This window comes from Rhea americana, unplaced genomic scaffold, assembly GCF_003343005.1.
Source record: "Rhea americana isolate MKP2758 unplaced genomic scaffold, rheAme1 scaffold_145, whole genome shotgun sequence".
In the NCBI taxonomy this organism is placed as follows: domain Eukaryota; kingdom Metazoa; phylum Chordata; class Aves; order Rheiformes; family Rheidae; genus Rhea; species Rhea americana.
In genome coordinates, this window is record NW_028185539.1 from 1,662,153 (window position 1) to 1,676,682 (window position 14,530).

General features: G+C 42.1%; 1 protein-coding gene across 1 annotated transcript in view; it reads right to left on the reverse strand.

Annotated features, from left to right (window-relative positions):
* Positions 1–11,106: 11,106 nt before the first annotated feature.
* Positions 11,107–14,530, reverse strand: part of CUNH10orf90 (chromosome unknown C10orf90 homolog) — a 65,179-nt gene continuing 61,755 nt past the window's right edge. Inside the window, exons 7-9 of the mRNA XM_085299123.1 lie at positions 13,779–13,842; positions 11,993–12,092; positions 11,107–11,168 (exon numbers count right to left, since the gene is read on the reverse strand). Of these exons, the coding sequence (XP_085155249.1) occupies positions 11,130–11,168; positions 11,993–12,092; positions 13,779–13,842 (203 nt within the window). The 3' untranslated portion in view covers positions 11,107–11,129. The remainder of the gene's footprint in view (positions 11,169–11,992; positions 12,093–13,778; positions 13,843–14,530) is intronic.

Genomic DNA, 14,530 nt, shown 5'->3' on the forward strand with positions numbered 1-14,530 from the left:
GTTGACCGTCGCAATAAATGAGCAGCCTGTCCGCGCTGGCTCGCGGGAGGCATTGCGGTCGTTAGCGGGGGCAGGCGGGCAGGCAGGGAGGCCTGAGCACCGCGCCGCGCCGCACCGCACCGCACCGCGCCGCGCGCTGCCAGCGCTCGCAGTTCGCATTACAATGGAACAGATCATTGTCCGCGGCCGCCCCTCCGCGGGGTCCTACCGCCCGCCGCCGCGGCCGCCTGCGCGGGGCCGCCGGCCTCTCCGCAGCCGCGTCCCGAGGAGGGCCAGCTGCGCCGGCACAGCTCCGCGGTTACCGATTGAGTCCATAATTAACGCGGAGTTAGTTATTTCTGGTGCCCCTGACTTACTCTATATTGCGGTTTTTTTCCCTTCTTTCTTTCTTTTTTCTATACACCCACAGCACTGCCAGATGCATTTTTTAAAATCTTCCTCATTCAAGTTATCGTTACCAACTGTCTGGGAGAACAACCAAACACAGATTATCTAATCCATAACACACTGCTGAAATGCATATAGTGCCCACAGTGATGTTTCACAGAACACCCTAGAGCAGTAAAAAGAAAAATCTCAATCCTGTAAACCCTAACTTTTATTGTGTGGTTTCATTTTTAATTCAATAATATTCTTCCCAAATCTAGTAACTTGGATATTGATTCTGAATTCTGCCTCTTGATCCAATGTTCCTCACATGCGAAACAGTTTGCAAAATTACTCCAAAAATGCGTCTGTTCACCAGCAGACACAACAGTAAGGCAATGTCATTTAAAAATTGGATTTTGGAGATTCTGATTCTCATCTGTTCTGGAGCAGAGGTTGGTGAGTGTTCGCAGTGCTCCGGACCATGCCTTTCTCCAAGCAGCAGGATGCACGTGCCCTCTGCTTGACCGCGACCTCAGTTCATGCTTTTCACAGATTTTGCAAGATGCCACGGTTCCCAAACCGCAGCTGGGGCACAGTTACTTCCTCAGGATAACAGCTACCTTGTCAGCCAGGTCATCAGATCACAAGTAGGCTTGGGAACGTCGCTGGGGTCAAGAAAAGCGGAGGACAGGCCTGCCGATCATCTGCTTTTCTCCACAATTAGGAAGTACCTTTTCTTCCACACCCCCCACAACCTCTCCCCCCAGCAGTGCAGGAATCCCCTCCAGGTGCTCCTTGCTTCCAGCTGTGCCTGCGCTGACCCTTCAGGTCTCCTCTCGCAGCACACACTTGCTTTAGCAATCCTGCGAAATTACCAACGATGGGAATGTGAGAGACGAGCAGTGCAGGCGTTTGTCCGAAGCAATGGCAGTCCGTGTTTTCACATTCTCAATTTGCACCTGGACTGGCACCCCCTCCTGCACATTTTCCAGATGCATCCAAACTACCTAACTGTCATTGAAACCCTATAGGAACTGTTTTGTAAGAGAAAACATTTCTGGTTAGTCATACTATTCTTATTACGACTCTACTTATCTTTTAACGTATTTGTGTAACAGCTTTCATTCTTCTGATTATTTCATGTTTGTATTTTTTCTAGATTTAATAAAATTATTCAAAATTCTGTTTTGCTTTGCAAAAAGATGATTTATATATGATTGTTTAGACGAGAAAAAAATTGAGATATACTGGGATAGCACAGAAAAGTTATGGGTACAAAGAATTCACCATGTCCCCTTCCCAGTAAAACTGTGACCTTCTGAGCCATTGGTATTATCCTGCGTGTAGCTTTGTCTGACATACAGCTTTAAATACGTAAATGCTAAATTATACTATTCTCCCATTATCAGTCACATTTTAACAGCAAAAGTTGGCAACATTTCGTCCTTTAAAAAATAAACAAACTAATGAACTACATTGACTTTGCTTACTAAGGAGATATTTACTCCACATAGCACACTGGTTAAAAATGCAAAAATCAAAACAGAAGACTTTTTTGTGGCAGGCCACCATAAAAGCCGTGTAGTAATTTTTATTCTTTGAGGGGCTTTTCCCAGTGAAAAAAATCAGTCAAAAGGGAACTAAAGACTTCTAAATAGAATTTTTGTGATCCCAGATGACTTGTCATTGAAATGGTAGTATTTTGAGAAAAAATATTCACTATCAGGGAATATGGAGACAATTATGTCTTCTTCGTTCAGTAACATCAATGAAGTAGATATTATCGAAGTTCCTCCTCCTCTCCCAAAACTTAACAACAAGAGAACCTTTGCATCCTACCACATTCGTTTTATGGGCTTGAAGCTGATAAATTGATAGTTTTTCACAAAAGAACTCCAAATACTTCATTAATGACATCCATAAAGGAATGCTACTGAATTACAGTTACGGCTGGCTGTGGAGAACAACAATTCACAGCAGTTTCACAACTATTCTGGAAAAAAAGAAAAAAAAAAGATGGAAAAGCAAAATTATTCTGAAGTAGCCCTACTTCACGGCTATGTGCCTAAGAGAGTCCAAACCTCGACTTTTAGTTTCTCATGTCAAACCACCTCCCACAATTAGTTTTATGAGACGTGATTTATCCACTTCAGAAGAACAAGGCTGAGTTGCCCCTGCAGGAAATGAAAATTGCATCCAGGTTGTGGGGCTACTTCAAAGGCAGCCACAACCCTGATCTTCCAGGTTATTCCCCGAGGGCAACCGGCTTTCAGTTCCCCCCTTTTCCAGCTTTCTTCTTCTTTAGCACTGCTAGGGGAAGGAGGGGGAGGAAGGGAATCTCTCACTGTATCTGAGTTTTTCTTTACCTTTGTATCTTTTGTTACTGTTTCTCTGTGCTTTTTGCCTTTTTTGTCCTCTGATCTTCCGTACTATCTCCAAGTGTTTACTTATTCCTTATTTCATCCCACTAGCAGTTTTCTCTTAAGATGTGCACTCCCTTCTCTGCCAGTTTAGGGTTAGCCTGCAGTAGCAGCAGTATATTGAACAGCTAATGCTCTCTTAGCTCTTAAGTTTTATCTCCTTGAAAGGAGGAAACCTGACAGATCACTGTTTTTTTTTCTGTTTGTGTAGACAGAGAGCAGTGTGCTGGAAGCTTAGCTAGGCTTTTCTTAAAGCACTTGGCTTTAAGACTGAGCCTTCGCTGTGTAGTCCTGGTGTAATCAGGCCCACGAGCTTGGTGGGGTTGTCCCTAAGGCCTTCTGCCAACTCCTGCTGTCTTCTCACCTACATGCAGATGGTCACTACAGATTTGCACTGGGAGAAGTTAATAGAAGACAGGGAGAAGAAAGCAAGCCACTAGCCAAAACCTCCAGGCCCCAGATCCCGCTGCTGTAGTGCTTCTGGACTTGGAGATGTGTCAACGAAACACCTTACTTTAACTGGGCTAGCGTGACTGTGGGTCGCTTGTGGGAAGCCTTTGGTGACAAACTCTTCTCTGCTGCTACAGGGATGGTTTCCCTGCCTTACTTCCCAGCCTGAATTAAATGAACAGTGGTAAGCCACAGATAGTTGAAGGAGAATTTCAAGAAAAGAGATTCTGGTAAGGAGCAAACACCTCAGAAACACTGCTCTCATGTCCTCCTGGATCGGCCATGATCTCCTTTGTATATCAGAAACACCCCCTATAATCACAATATCAAGTTATATCCATAAATCCAAGTCCTTTTATTCCCACGTGTGCCAAAATGCAGGAGGACTTGTCTGGGCTTAGCTACAGGGATCTATAGTTTTGTGGCCTCCAGGCTGAAGCTTTTGCTCCTTAGAGTAAACAAAACAATATAAAAAAGTTTTCCCTTTGAAAGGCTGTGTGTCCCCTCGCCAGCTGCTGAGACTTCGTGTCGCCGCTCCTCCTTCACTTCATTAACTTTCAGCATTATCAAGATCCTGCTGAACTGTGACTGCGATGGTGGATTACAGTATTCTCTAATTACCAGGCGCAGATACCGCCTCATGCAATGTGACCCCTTAGCCACATAGCTTTGCAGTAGGCCTCCATCGCAATGCTGAGACATAAAATAGCCTGCTTCCTAGAGCAGAAGCTATCAGCTAGGCCAACTGACATAAAACACTGGTTCTAGTACGCTGATTTAAATAGTTTACAGTAAATGCCAGAGAGAAGTTGCATTCTGTGGGTTTGCTAGTCTACGGGAACAAGCTTCCATCCTCGGTCCCTTTAGCAATCCTGCACTTCAGCAGGCTTTGCTGAGCCAGCACGTTCTTTAATCTATGGTCCAAACCAAGCTGCCAGGAGGCCTATGAAATCCACTGCAAGGACAGCAATCTTACCTTAGTACTGCCAGTAAATATATTCTTACCTCCCTCTATGTTCAGTTTCTTGCTTGTCACACACAAGATCAGAAACGTGCTTATAAAGTTTGGTCTTGCTGAGTGGAGACTATCATTTCTCTTGGAGGCCTATCTGGGAGATGTTTGAGGTAACATGGTCCTTTGTCCTTGTTCAGAACCTTGATGCTTCTGGGAAGTACTGCACGAGATTCATAGGACATAATATTGAGTTTATTTAGTTATTACTTCCTGGTCATAAAAATTGGAATGACCCTGAGAAATGTTTTTTTTTTAAAAAAAAAAAATCTGCACTCTCAGTACAGAAGAAAAAAGCCAACGTGTAGTTTTTTGAATGCTAAAGCATTACATTCAAATGTAAGTAAAATTGACACAGCCATCCTGGAGTTATCTACACGTTTAAAAATTGACATGCAGCAATTTTCATCTGTCTCAGAGCTAAAACTGAACCTGGAAAAGCAAGCCCCACTGCCGACCACAGCCAGGCTCCACGTCTGCCTGCAGGCACCACGACTGCCACCTCCGTGGGGCGCCCGCTCCGTGTGCCCCTCACCGCAGCATCAGCCCCTTCACTGCAGCGAAGCAGGGGAGCACGCTCTCCTTTCCTGATGGTTAAGCTCCATATAGCACTCTATAGGAAGAGGACATGGAGCTTGTTGCAGCCTGCTGTAACTGGGCCAAGGGTGAGAAAGCGAAAAGGCTGCAGCAACAGCAAACAAGGCAACCCACTGCTCCACGGATACAGGCCCTGGACAACAGCTGCAACCTCCTTTGGAGGTTTGGATAGCAAAACCCATACCTCACGCACTCCCTAGCTACATTCTTTTCCTGTAGCAGAAGCCCATAGCCAGGAGACTGCAGAGCTTCCCGCGAGCACAACCAGCGCTGGCAAAGAGCCTTTGCCCATCGCCGGTACTGCTCCTCGCAGCCCGCAGCTCCACTGGACCCGGCCACTGCTACCATGCAGGAATGAACAGTCTGAAAAAATTGCTCTCCCCTCTGATCTGATGCTCTGCTGTCAATTGATCCCTATTTACTATAATGAAGAGGAAATTTGTCCATGTGGGAAGAAGCACCACAGTTGTTCTGTCCATTAGCCTGCTATAGAACCAGAAAAAAAAAGGAAATGTCCAAACAAGTTATTTGCACCTATGTTCTGGACATCTTCGATCCTCTTCCTCCAAAAAATGAACACCCAGCACCTACCTGAGTATCTCCCTATTCTTCTAGGGTGGCAGAAACCTCATTTTACGTTTTCCTACTCACCTCTGCAGTCATTTAGAGAAGTGGTAGTTCTGCAGCAGGACCCTTGTATCAGACAGAACAGTTCTGAACGCACAGCAGGAAACTTTCCCTAACTAAGAACCCTTTAAATATGACAGATGAACCATTAGATATGTTTTTCTGTCTTCAGACCAGACTCTGAGAATAAGCACTTTGACCCGTTATTAAAATTTCCTTCTCTGAAAACAAAAGAAAAAAAGAATACAGTTTTTTACATCTCACAAGAGGATAGTATTCAGTTGAGACAAAGTATTATGAAGCCATATATTTTTATGGTGCCCGTCTGGCCCTCTGCAACCACAAGAAACCATGCAGCATGCATTATCATGAACACTGGTAGTCAATTAGGCAGCCAGCAAATTTCTGGACATTTTTAAAGAAAAAAAAATATTCTCAGTGGGAAGATCGAAAGAAATCAATCATCCTGTGGTACATATCAGGGGAGAATTAAATCAATTAGATCTCAGTCTCACACTAGTTATGAAAGGAAGCGTGAAACAGAGTTGCTTTTCTTGCAGGCTTTTACTGATTGTTGGATTCTGATGCAAAACTTTCATGTGCTCTGGGTCACAGACACAGCAAGTGAAATCTTGCAAAACTGAAATAAATGGAAGTAAAATGTTGGCTTTGTAACATCAGCTGATAGCATTAGCTAGAACAGCCAACCCATAATTATATATCTTTCATGCAGTTTAACTTATGCCATTATATAATTAGATTTAGACCAGCCAGCCCTCAGAGTTATATTTTTACATAATAACAAACACAAAAATTATATATGTGCTCTCAGTAGCATTACAAGTTAAGTATATATTTGGTGACACTTTACAGTAAGTGGGTATTTGTTACTAATTCTTTTGGTATTCATTGTAATAACATTAGTCACGAAGGACTAATGTGGATATAATATTTAAGTATTGGTTTATTTCTCTATAAATCGGCAGCATAGGATACATGGGTATTGTACCCCTTTCACTGCTATTGCTGAAATGCTGTTGAACACCATGCTGCCGTGAGTGGCAGGGTAGGGGTGGTATTTTAAATATCCTGTTTTACTACTGTTATTGGCACTGCCCCGAGAAGGCAGTCCCCAGGCCACCTGGAGGTGACACAATCTAAGAGTATGTATGAGTAACAAAACCAGACCTCTTCTGGTTTTCTGTCTTGAACACTTTATTTTAAAAAACTTCCTGGCCATATTTATATATTATGATTCAGCGAAACGATTGCTGGGAGACCTTTCCTGCAGACGCCATTATCCGGTTGTCTTCTGATTAGTCTAAATCCAGCCTGGACACCATCCAGTGACCACCCTTTTGTCACCGTCTTTACATACTTTCCGCTCATCATCCCACGGGGAATACAAAGCGTTCACTTACTTTAGTGAACACAAAGGTCTAGAAAAGAAGTGTAAAATAAACAAAACCTAAAGTCTCCCCCTTCTTCAGCCACAACTTCCAAAGCTGCAAGAGCTCCTGGAGTTATATATGAACTTTTGTCTAGTCCTTGTAAGATACTGTTGAAGATAAAACATGTCTGAGCATACATCAATACATCACTGTGACTAGTTTCTAAAAAAATCTCTGCAGTTAGGGCTTCTTTTTTATATTCCTGAGTACACGACAAGGACCCTTAAGCAGTTTATTCCACTTTTCCTATTTACTAATTTTATCTAATTGTGTGTACCATGAGCACATTTGTGCATTTCCCTCTTTTTTATCAGTCTGCAGCTGCTAAGCAGATGATACACCTCATTATCTCATTCTGTGGGTCATCTAAAATGGATATTTAGTAATTCTACCTCCTACAGCTTTGGTAAAGAGCCAAGGAGACTGAGGAAAAGTAAGACGCCTGACTTACTTAAAAGATAGGATATGTTTTATTCTCAACATAGAGCAAGTGTGTTTTCACACGGCGCACTTCTTTCAACAGTTTTGTCATAGCTAAGCAGACATTGCTAGAGAGAAAATAACGACCCCATGAACGCTTCCAGTTCATTAGGTTGGTGAACAAGTTTCACTCAGAAAGTGGAACCAAATATGCCATAATCTGCATGTATTGCAGCACAAGAGATCAACCAGCACTGCCTTCTCTCCTTCCATGAGGATTTGGGCCATTTGTTTATTCCGTATTTTTACGCTCAAGTGTCCTCCTTGCATTTCAGTCTCTGCTGCTGGCTTCTACTTGTCTTTTATTTAAGTTCATAAATTGGAAAGCGCCATAGTCGGGGTTGGGACTTACAACCCTCCTGACTGCCTGGTTCTGACCTGCTGACGAGCACGAGAACGGGGACGTTTCAGTGGTGTTCAGCCTGCCTCAGCGGAGGTCAGCAAAACGCACCCTGGGTAACAGGCTGCACGAGCTTACGTCGTATCACCCAACGAAGTACAACCTCGTGGGACAACCGTGTGCGCTGATCTACTCTGTCTGTGAAAAAAGTGCCCAGCCAATGCTCCGGGACAGATAACTACCTACTCGTCAACACATATAGGTGCTCGGTGCCACTAAAGTCAAAGGGAGCAAATATCTTCATGGGAGAGGCAAGCTGCAGTATTTTTAGCCACTGAGATCTTACTGCAGTTGATGCGACAAGCAAAATGCTCAGAAACCATCAACACTTCTTCCACAGAATGATGCTCCATCATTAAAGGCTTTTCTGTGGGCATGTTAGCACTGAAAAAAGAAACAGACCTTCAGAGCTGAGAACAAATGTCAATGCCTATTACTGGAAATGTTAATCCTTGTGTAGCTGTATCAGGTACAAAATCTATCCCTGCTGAAGCCCTGGGGCATGGGCCTACACATAGCAAACCTGTACTCCAAACAATATCCAGAGAAGAAAAATTCCGGTATTTAACAATTGGGGGTGATTTCAAGTTTAGGCCGGGGAATTTTCTGCGTAGAATACTGTCAAATGACAAAGATACTCTTTACTTTCAAATGCCTGCAAGTTCAAAGTGAAATTATGCCAATTTTGTTCCAAATTCTAAGCTTTATTAAGTTGATATCTACTTGTAGAGGGCTAAACCTGTACTTTTCTGAAGCAACATTTTCCTGTGCCATCTATTTGCTATTACAATGACTTGACTGTAGCACTGAAATGAATGTTCGAATTGTTTGCTGGATGCATTACCACATATTCTCTTTTCAGAGGCCCAGAAAGACAAATTAGGTTTGCAACAGGGAACATTTTTGTTTTCTTAAAGCAAAGGTCTCATATCATGCAAAACATTCCCAGACAGTGATTTGCGTTAGGCATTTTGCTCAGTAAGTGTACTCCCAAGCTTCTTCTCATGAGATTATTTTCACTTCAAATTGCCACATATTTGTCCGTCAGATTTAGAAAACTACATTTAAAGAAAATAAAAACATTTGGAAATACGACTTCTGCAGAGCCGAAAGATTTGGTGAACAGTTCACCAGCTTTAAGTATGTCAGAAGGTGGGGTTGCTTATGAGTCCGGTGAAGTGAGGATGTGTCAAGGCAGCATGGTACACTGGTGCTGGCCAGCAGCAGAAGCTGCAGAAAACCAGCAGTTGGTGGAGAAGGAGCCTGCCCCAGGCACTACTTGCAGAGGAGTGCCAAATGGCAGAAAATGAGCTGAGCTGTGTCATACCATATATAACACTCCATCCCCGTTGCTCTCATTCTCTATTTGGGACCCAAATGTGGCACTTTATAAGGGGTTCTCACTCTGGGGCTCTGGGGCTTCCCTCTGTCCCTCTGGCCATCAGCACTGCAGAGTCATTTAATGCTGAGTAGGAGAGTGGATAAACTCATCTGTGTGGTATTCCCTGTAACCCTCCCCCCCACACCAAAATGTACTGCTATGGCTCTAGGGAAAGAATACAAGCAGGCTTAAAGGTATACGGTATACGGTATTCCCCTATGGGCATGTGCAGGAAATAATGCCCACCAGAGAGAGGAAAGCCCTCTGGTTTGAAGCAGGCCAAATGTTTTTTTGTGAAGAGCAGCAAGAGGGATCAATGAACCACTGAAAGAACAGATTGAACCAGCAGCTGCACTGGGAGGCTGGGAAGATGTTGCAGTTCCTTTCAGAAGCTCTTCTGCCTGGAGCCACCTGTGGTCCAGCCCTCACTCGAGTCCCCTGCATAGCATTACCTGCTTGGTTAAAGAGAGTCTTTTGGGGAAAAGAGCCCTGGCAATTTCTTTCTTATGGTCAACATTACCTTACCTTACATGTTGTCCTCTTGAAACCTATTGAATCAATTGCCAAATACTTAAAAATATCTATCTAGAATGCAATACGTTTGTTCAATAAACCTCTGTCTTCTCTGTGAGAAAATATTAACATAATTAATCCCAAGCTGAAACCCAAAGAAGCAAAGTAATCTAACAGAGACAATAATGATGCTAAATAAGAGTCAGGCTCCTTGCGCCCAATACAGGTCACACAGCTGGAAGCTACCTACGTGGCCAACGCTCTGCTCACAAACATTTCTCTTCCAGAAAACCTGACCTTACATCTCAGTCTAGATTAGAAGAATAAAGGATGGATATCAAAGGCCAAATTCCAATCTCATTCAGACAGACTCAGATCGGGTGTTCCTGCAACAGAGGTTAACAGCTGCAATGGTTTTTATGGGCAGGATTTTCTACCATAGGAGTTGCGGCAAAGTGAAGACTTCTATTTATACAAAGGCATGATTTCTCGAACAATTTAAATAATTGTGTCACATTTAACAGTCTGAAATAAAAGTGTAGCAGTTGGATCAATATTATACAATCATATTTTATTCCATAAATAAATTCCATTGGTTTGTAAGCTGGTTGTTTTTACTTCCAAAATGTACAAATAAAGATTTAAATATTTTTGGAGGAAACATTACAGATGGTTTTAGTTGTGCAATTTTGATACAAACATACTTCTTGGCACCACTTCTTAATATGCCATTCCTATAAATGCTTAATGATCACAGAAGTTGTGTAAAATACATATTACAATGAAAAACGTGAAAAAAATGTTATAACCAAATTTTTAACTCTTGCTGTTTAACAGGTAAACTTGTTGTATCAATTTACTATATAAACAGGAATAGACTTCTTCAGAGAGCTAAAATATTGGTCCCTTTTGGTATGTTAAGTATTAACGTGAAACTGCTGCTGCCATGATTACGTGATAATGCTATTTCAGCTAGTTTCTAAATATTACAAATAATGATGTTCATTTTTCTTTAGTTCAAGGATTTAACTCACAGGAAATCAATTAATAGTATACTTTGGAGAAATAAGTTTCCCAGGTCTTATAAAGCCAGTTCTATTGCTACAGAGGTGTATACTTTAAAAAAGATTAAGATAAATAATACCGCTGTAATTCAGTATTTGCATTAAAAATTCTTCAAATTATTTCCTCTGGGTAAACTGACCATGAGCTGATGCTCTGAAACAGCTGTGTTCCTTTTAGACTGTTTTTGATTACTTGAAAGTTACTTTTAAATTTCAGTTGAAATACAAATGATCTTTCTTTATATAAAGCGCCAAAGATAAGAAAAATACCTCTGAGTAATTAAGATAACAGTAAATTTTATGGCTTATCTAACAGTCAAAGGCATTCAAGATCCAATTAGTATGATCAGCAAGAGAATCCTGTCTCACTCTGTGTTTCTTTGAAGGAGCTGGTCCAGTAATTGCTAGGAAAAAGAAAAATAAATGCAAACCTTTAAGACATTTAAAATACATGGGGTGGATAAACCTGTAGAAACCTTCAGTGATAGTATAGGTAATATTGCCTTAGCAGTCTCAAATCTCAACTTTCCTGGCTCCGTTCACCCCAGTTGCTTCTTCCAGGAGGGCTTCTGATTTGCCAGGTATTCTGAGGGAAAGGTAGAAGCTTGGGGAAAAAATCAAAAATTTGGTAGTTTGGGAAGGGTATTCTGAGGGAGAGGTATGTTTGGGAAAAATGATCAAGAATTTGGTGGTTTGAGAAGCATTAGAAGCACGGTGGTTAGCGCAAAATCACTTTTGCTCTAAAAAGCAGAAGTCTTACATGCTTATTCCAGCAAAAGGTTCAGCTGTGAATTCCTAGTTTAAAGAAGTGCCCGGGTCCATGACAAGGACAAGATTTGAAAAACATGCTTTGCCCCCAGGATACCCACTTTATTAGCTTTACAGGCTTGCCAGGCAAGGTGCTGGCTTCATGGATCCCAGTCCCAGGTATTCGACCCTCCATGCAGCACCTGGTTGGGGGCTGTGGACTTTTCCAGAGCAGTGAGAAAACCAGCTAATCACTGCAAAACTGCAGTTCTTAGTATCTAAGCTTCCTCCATCTTATCTTATTTCGTTATTTCCACCCTATCTCACAGCGCTGCTGAGAGCACTGAGAAGAATCAACAGGGAACAAAAACATTGAAGATAAATACAAAATGGATTTAACTAGTGACTGATGGTCAGTCATATTTTAATGCCATAAAGGGGTATTACAAATCTATTACTTACATTCACAATAAACCATTACCTTTTTAAAGATCTCAACACGCAATCTGTTACTCTGGATGATTATTCGTTTCTGTTTTTCTTCTTGTTTCTTTTTTACTTCAGGTAAATTATCATAAATTCTGGAATAAATTTAGAACGTTAACTTCACATCATCCCTTGGACTCACAAATAACTGATTTTTTATCGGAAGTATATACCATTAATTGCATTAGTGGGCATCCATAAATATTTGAATTAGATTTGTGAAATGAGAATGAACGATTATTAACAATAACATTGTTATAAAAAATCTGACTTGTTGAAAAACACTGATAATTTTGGATTAAAAAGTAAAGAAAGAGACAGGGTAAGCTTACCTAAATCATAGCAGCACAATTCTGAAATAGCTTCAAGTGAGTTCGGTGGAGTTAGTTTCAATTTATAGCAATATAATATAAACCTGAATCTGGCCTGCACACTTTTTTTCGCATTTACATTGCAAAATTAACATCAAGCTCTTATTTTCAGGTCTTTCTATGAAATATAACAAAACCAACTTTATAGGACTGTAGAGCAGTAACAATTTTCCACTATCATTAGGATTTTTTTAACCAAAAAGAACATAATCTATCCATTCTAAAAAATAATATCAATTGCCTTCATAAAGGTGACATTTGGTCTGATATTTTTTCCATTGAAATCAATGACAAAATTCTACTGCTTTGGAAAGAAAAAGGGAGCACGCTCCTTCTCAGCAGCCCTGCTCTTTGTGCACGCACTGACCGGAGGAGCGCAACAGGCGCCGACCTAAGTTTGTTAGTGTTGATTTTTTCTCGTACCATTTTGCAACGCTGAGTTCTTGCAGCAGCCTGTTTCGGCTGGCGCTCAGGCAGGAGAAGGTATTTTGGGGAATAAAACCGGGGAAGATCTGGACCCCTCTTACTGCGAGGTGAACTCTGCAGGGCCATCGTTGGCACTTTCCCTTGCTGTGAACGACTGCGTGAAGCGCGGGACAGTTACAGATCAGACACCCCATTTATAATCCAGTATCTGGCTGTAATTCCTAGGTCACGCCATAGTCAGGATGGGGGAATCACAAAGTGACTGTACTGCTTACGTTTTTGAACGTCTAACATGAAGTACTTCTCAGAGACCCAGTTTTCACACCAAGGGCACCCCAAGCTTTCTGAAGTTGCTAGAAAAGGGTGCCCAAAGGGTAACAATTTTTTGATGTGCAAGTCAACTTTTGAAAATTTTGGCCTATATTCCTGTACCGGATCAGCCCTGTTGTGATCCCCTGCTCATTCGAATGCTGATATAGGAAAATACTTTTAACAGGTCTGTTTAAAATAGTTGCAATAACGTCGGAAAAGTAAGAATAAGCACCTGAAAGCTCTTGAATAATATTTGACAACGTAAGTAGTGTGGCCTTCCTGGCTATTCCTTACAGGATAGGTTGCAACCTGTGAACTTTTGTATCACAGATCTGGAAATTAGGGAGCGGCAACACCTGAAAGCGTTGAACACAGGTCTCTATTAAATAAAGTATATACTGATAAATAGATCTGAAAACACAGGATTTAGCAGAGAATTTTGCCAGATAAGGGGTAAATACCCTCAGACAGCTGAAAGAAAGCCTCCCAGGAGTGCACTCCTGCTGGGGGCTAAGTGCCTGCCGGCTTGCCACTTCAGCGCAGGGGCCACTGCACCCGAGCAAAGCCTGGGAAAATTGCCCAAAAGGGACAGGAGGCAGCAAAAGCAAGTGTGTGCATGAAAAAGGGCTCAGCGGTGAATCGCAGTGAACTCAAATGCAAAGCGGTCTGTACCTTTTAGATCTCATATGCATCTCTTTCTCTGGAATGAATCTTTCCTTTGGTTTGAAGAGGTTATCTAGCAAAGGGAAAACACAGTTAATATGGGAGGAATCTGTGTTTACTGAAATTCTATTTGTCACGTTCCATTTGGTTATGATAGCATATTTCCAATTAAATTTTTGACGGCTTAAAGCAGGATCCAAATGCCTGCAGGTCAATGGAAAAGACATTTAATGACTTCGTCTGGAGTTGCATGGGGTATCAAAGCTGCCCTTTAGAGTGGGAAGGACGGTAAGGCCCGTTGAACCAGTCTCATCACATGGTTCATTTGTTTTCAATGCATATGACCTCTGTCGCTGTCACATGCAGCTTTATTCAAGTGAAGCTCCAGCTCTCAACACTGCGCTAGCGAGCTGTTTTCCCCGCATGCTGTCCCGCGCCACTGGAAAGCCCAGCGGGCCCGACTGCCTCCTTTCCTGTAGCTTATGCAAGCAATTACACCTGCACACACTAGGCCAGATCCTTACCTGGTGCCCACTGATCAGGGAACCTGGCCTAGCGGGTTCATTTCTGATTTGGTTCGTGCCTACTTTGCAGCATTAGCTGGTATGAACAATTATGCAGAGAAATAGGAAGAGGAAAATTATACCCCACCTGCTTTGGTGGTCAAAGACGAGAATATCTGTGATAATTGCTCTCGGTATTTCCTTGGCGAGGGGAAAATCTAATAGATCCCAACAGTCAGAGGGTCTCTCAGGAATAGG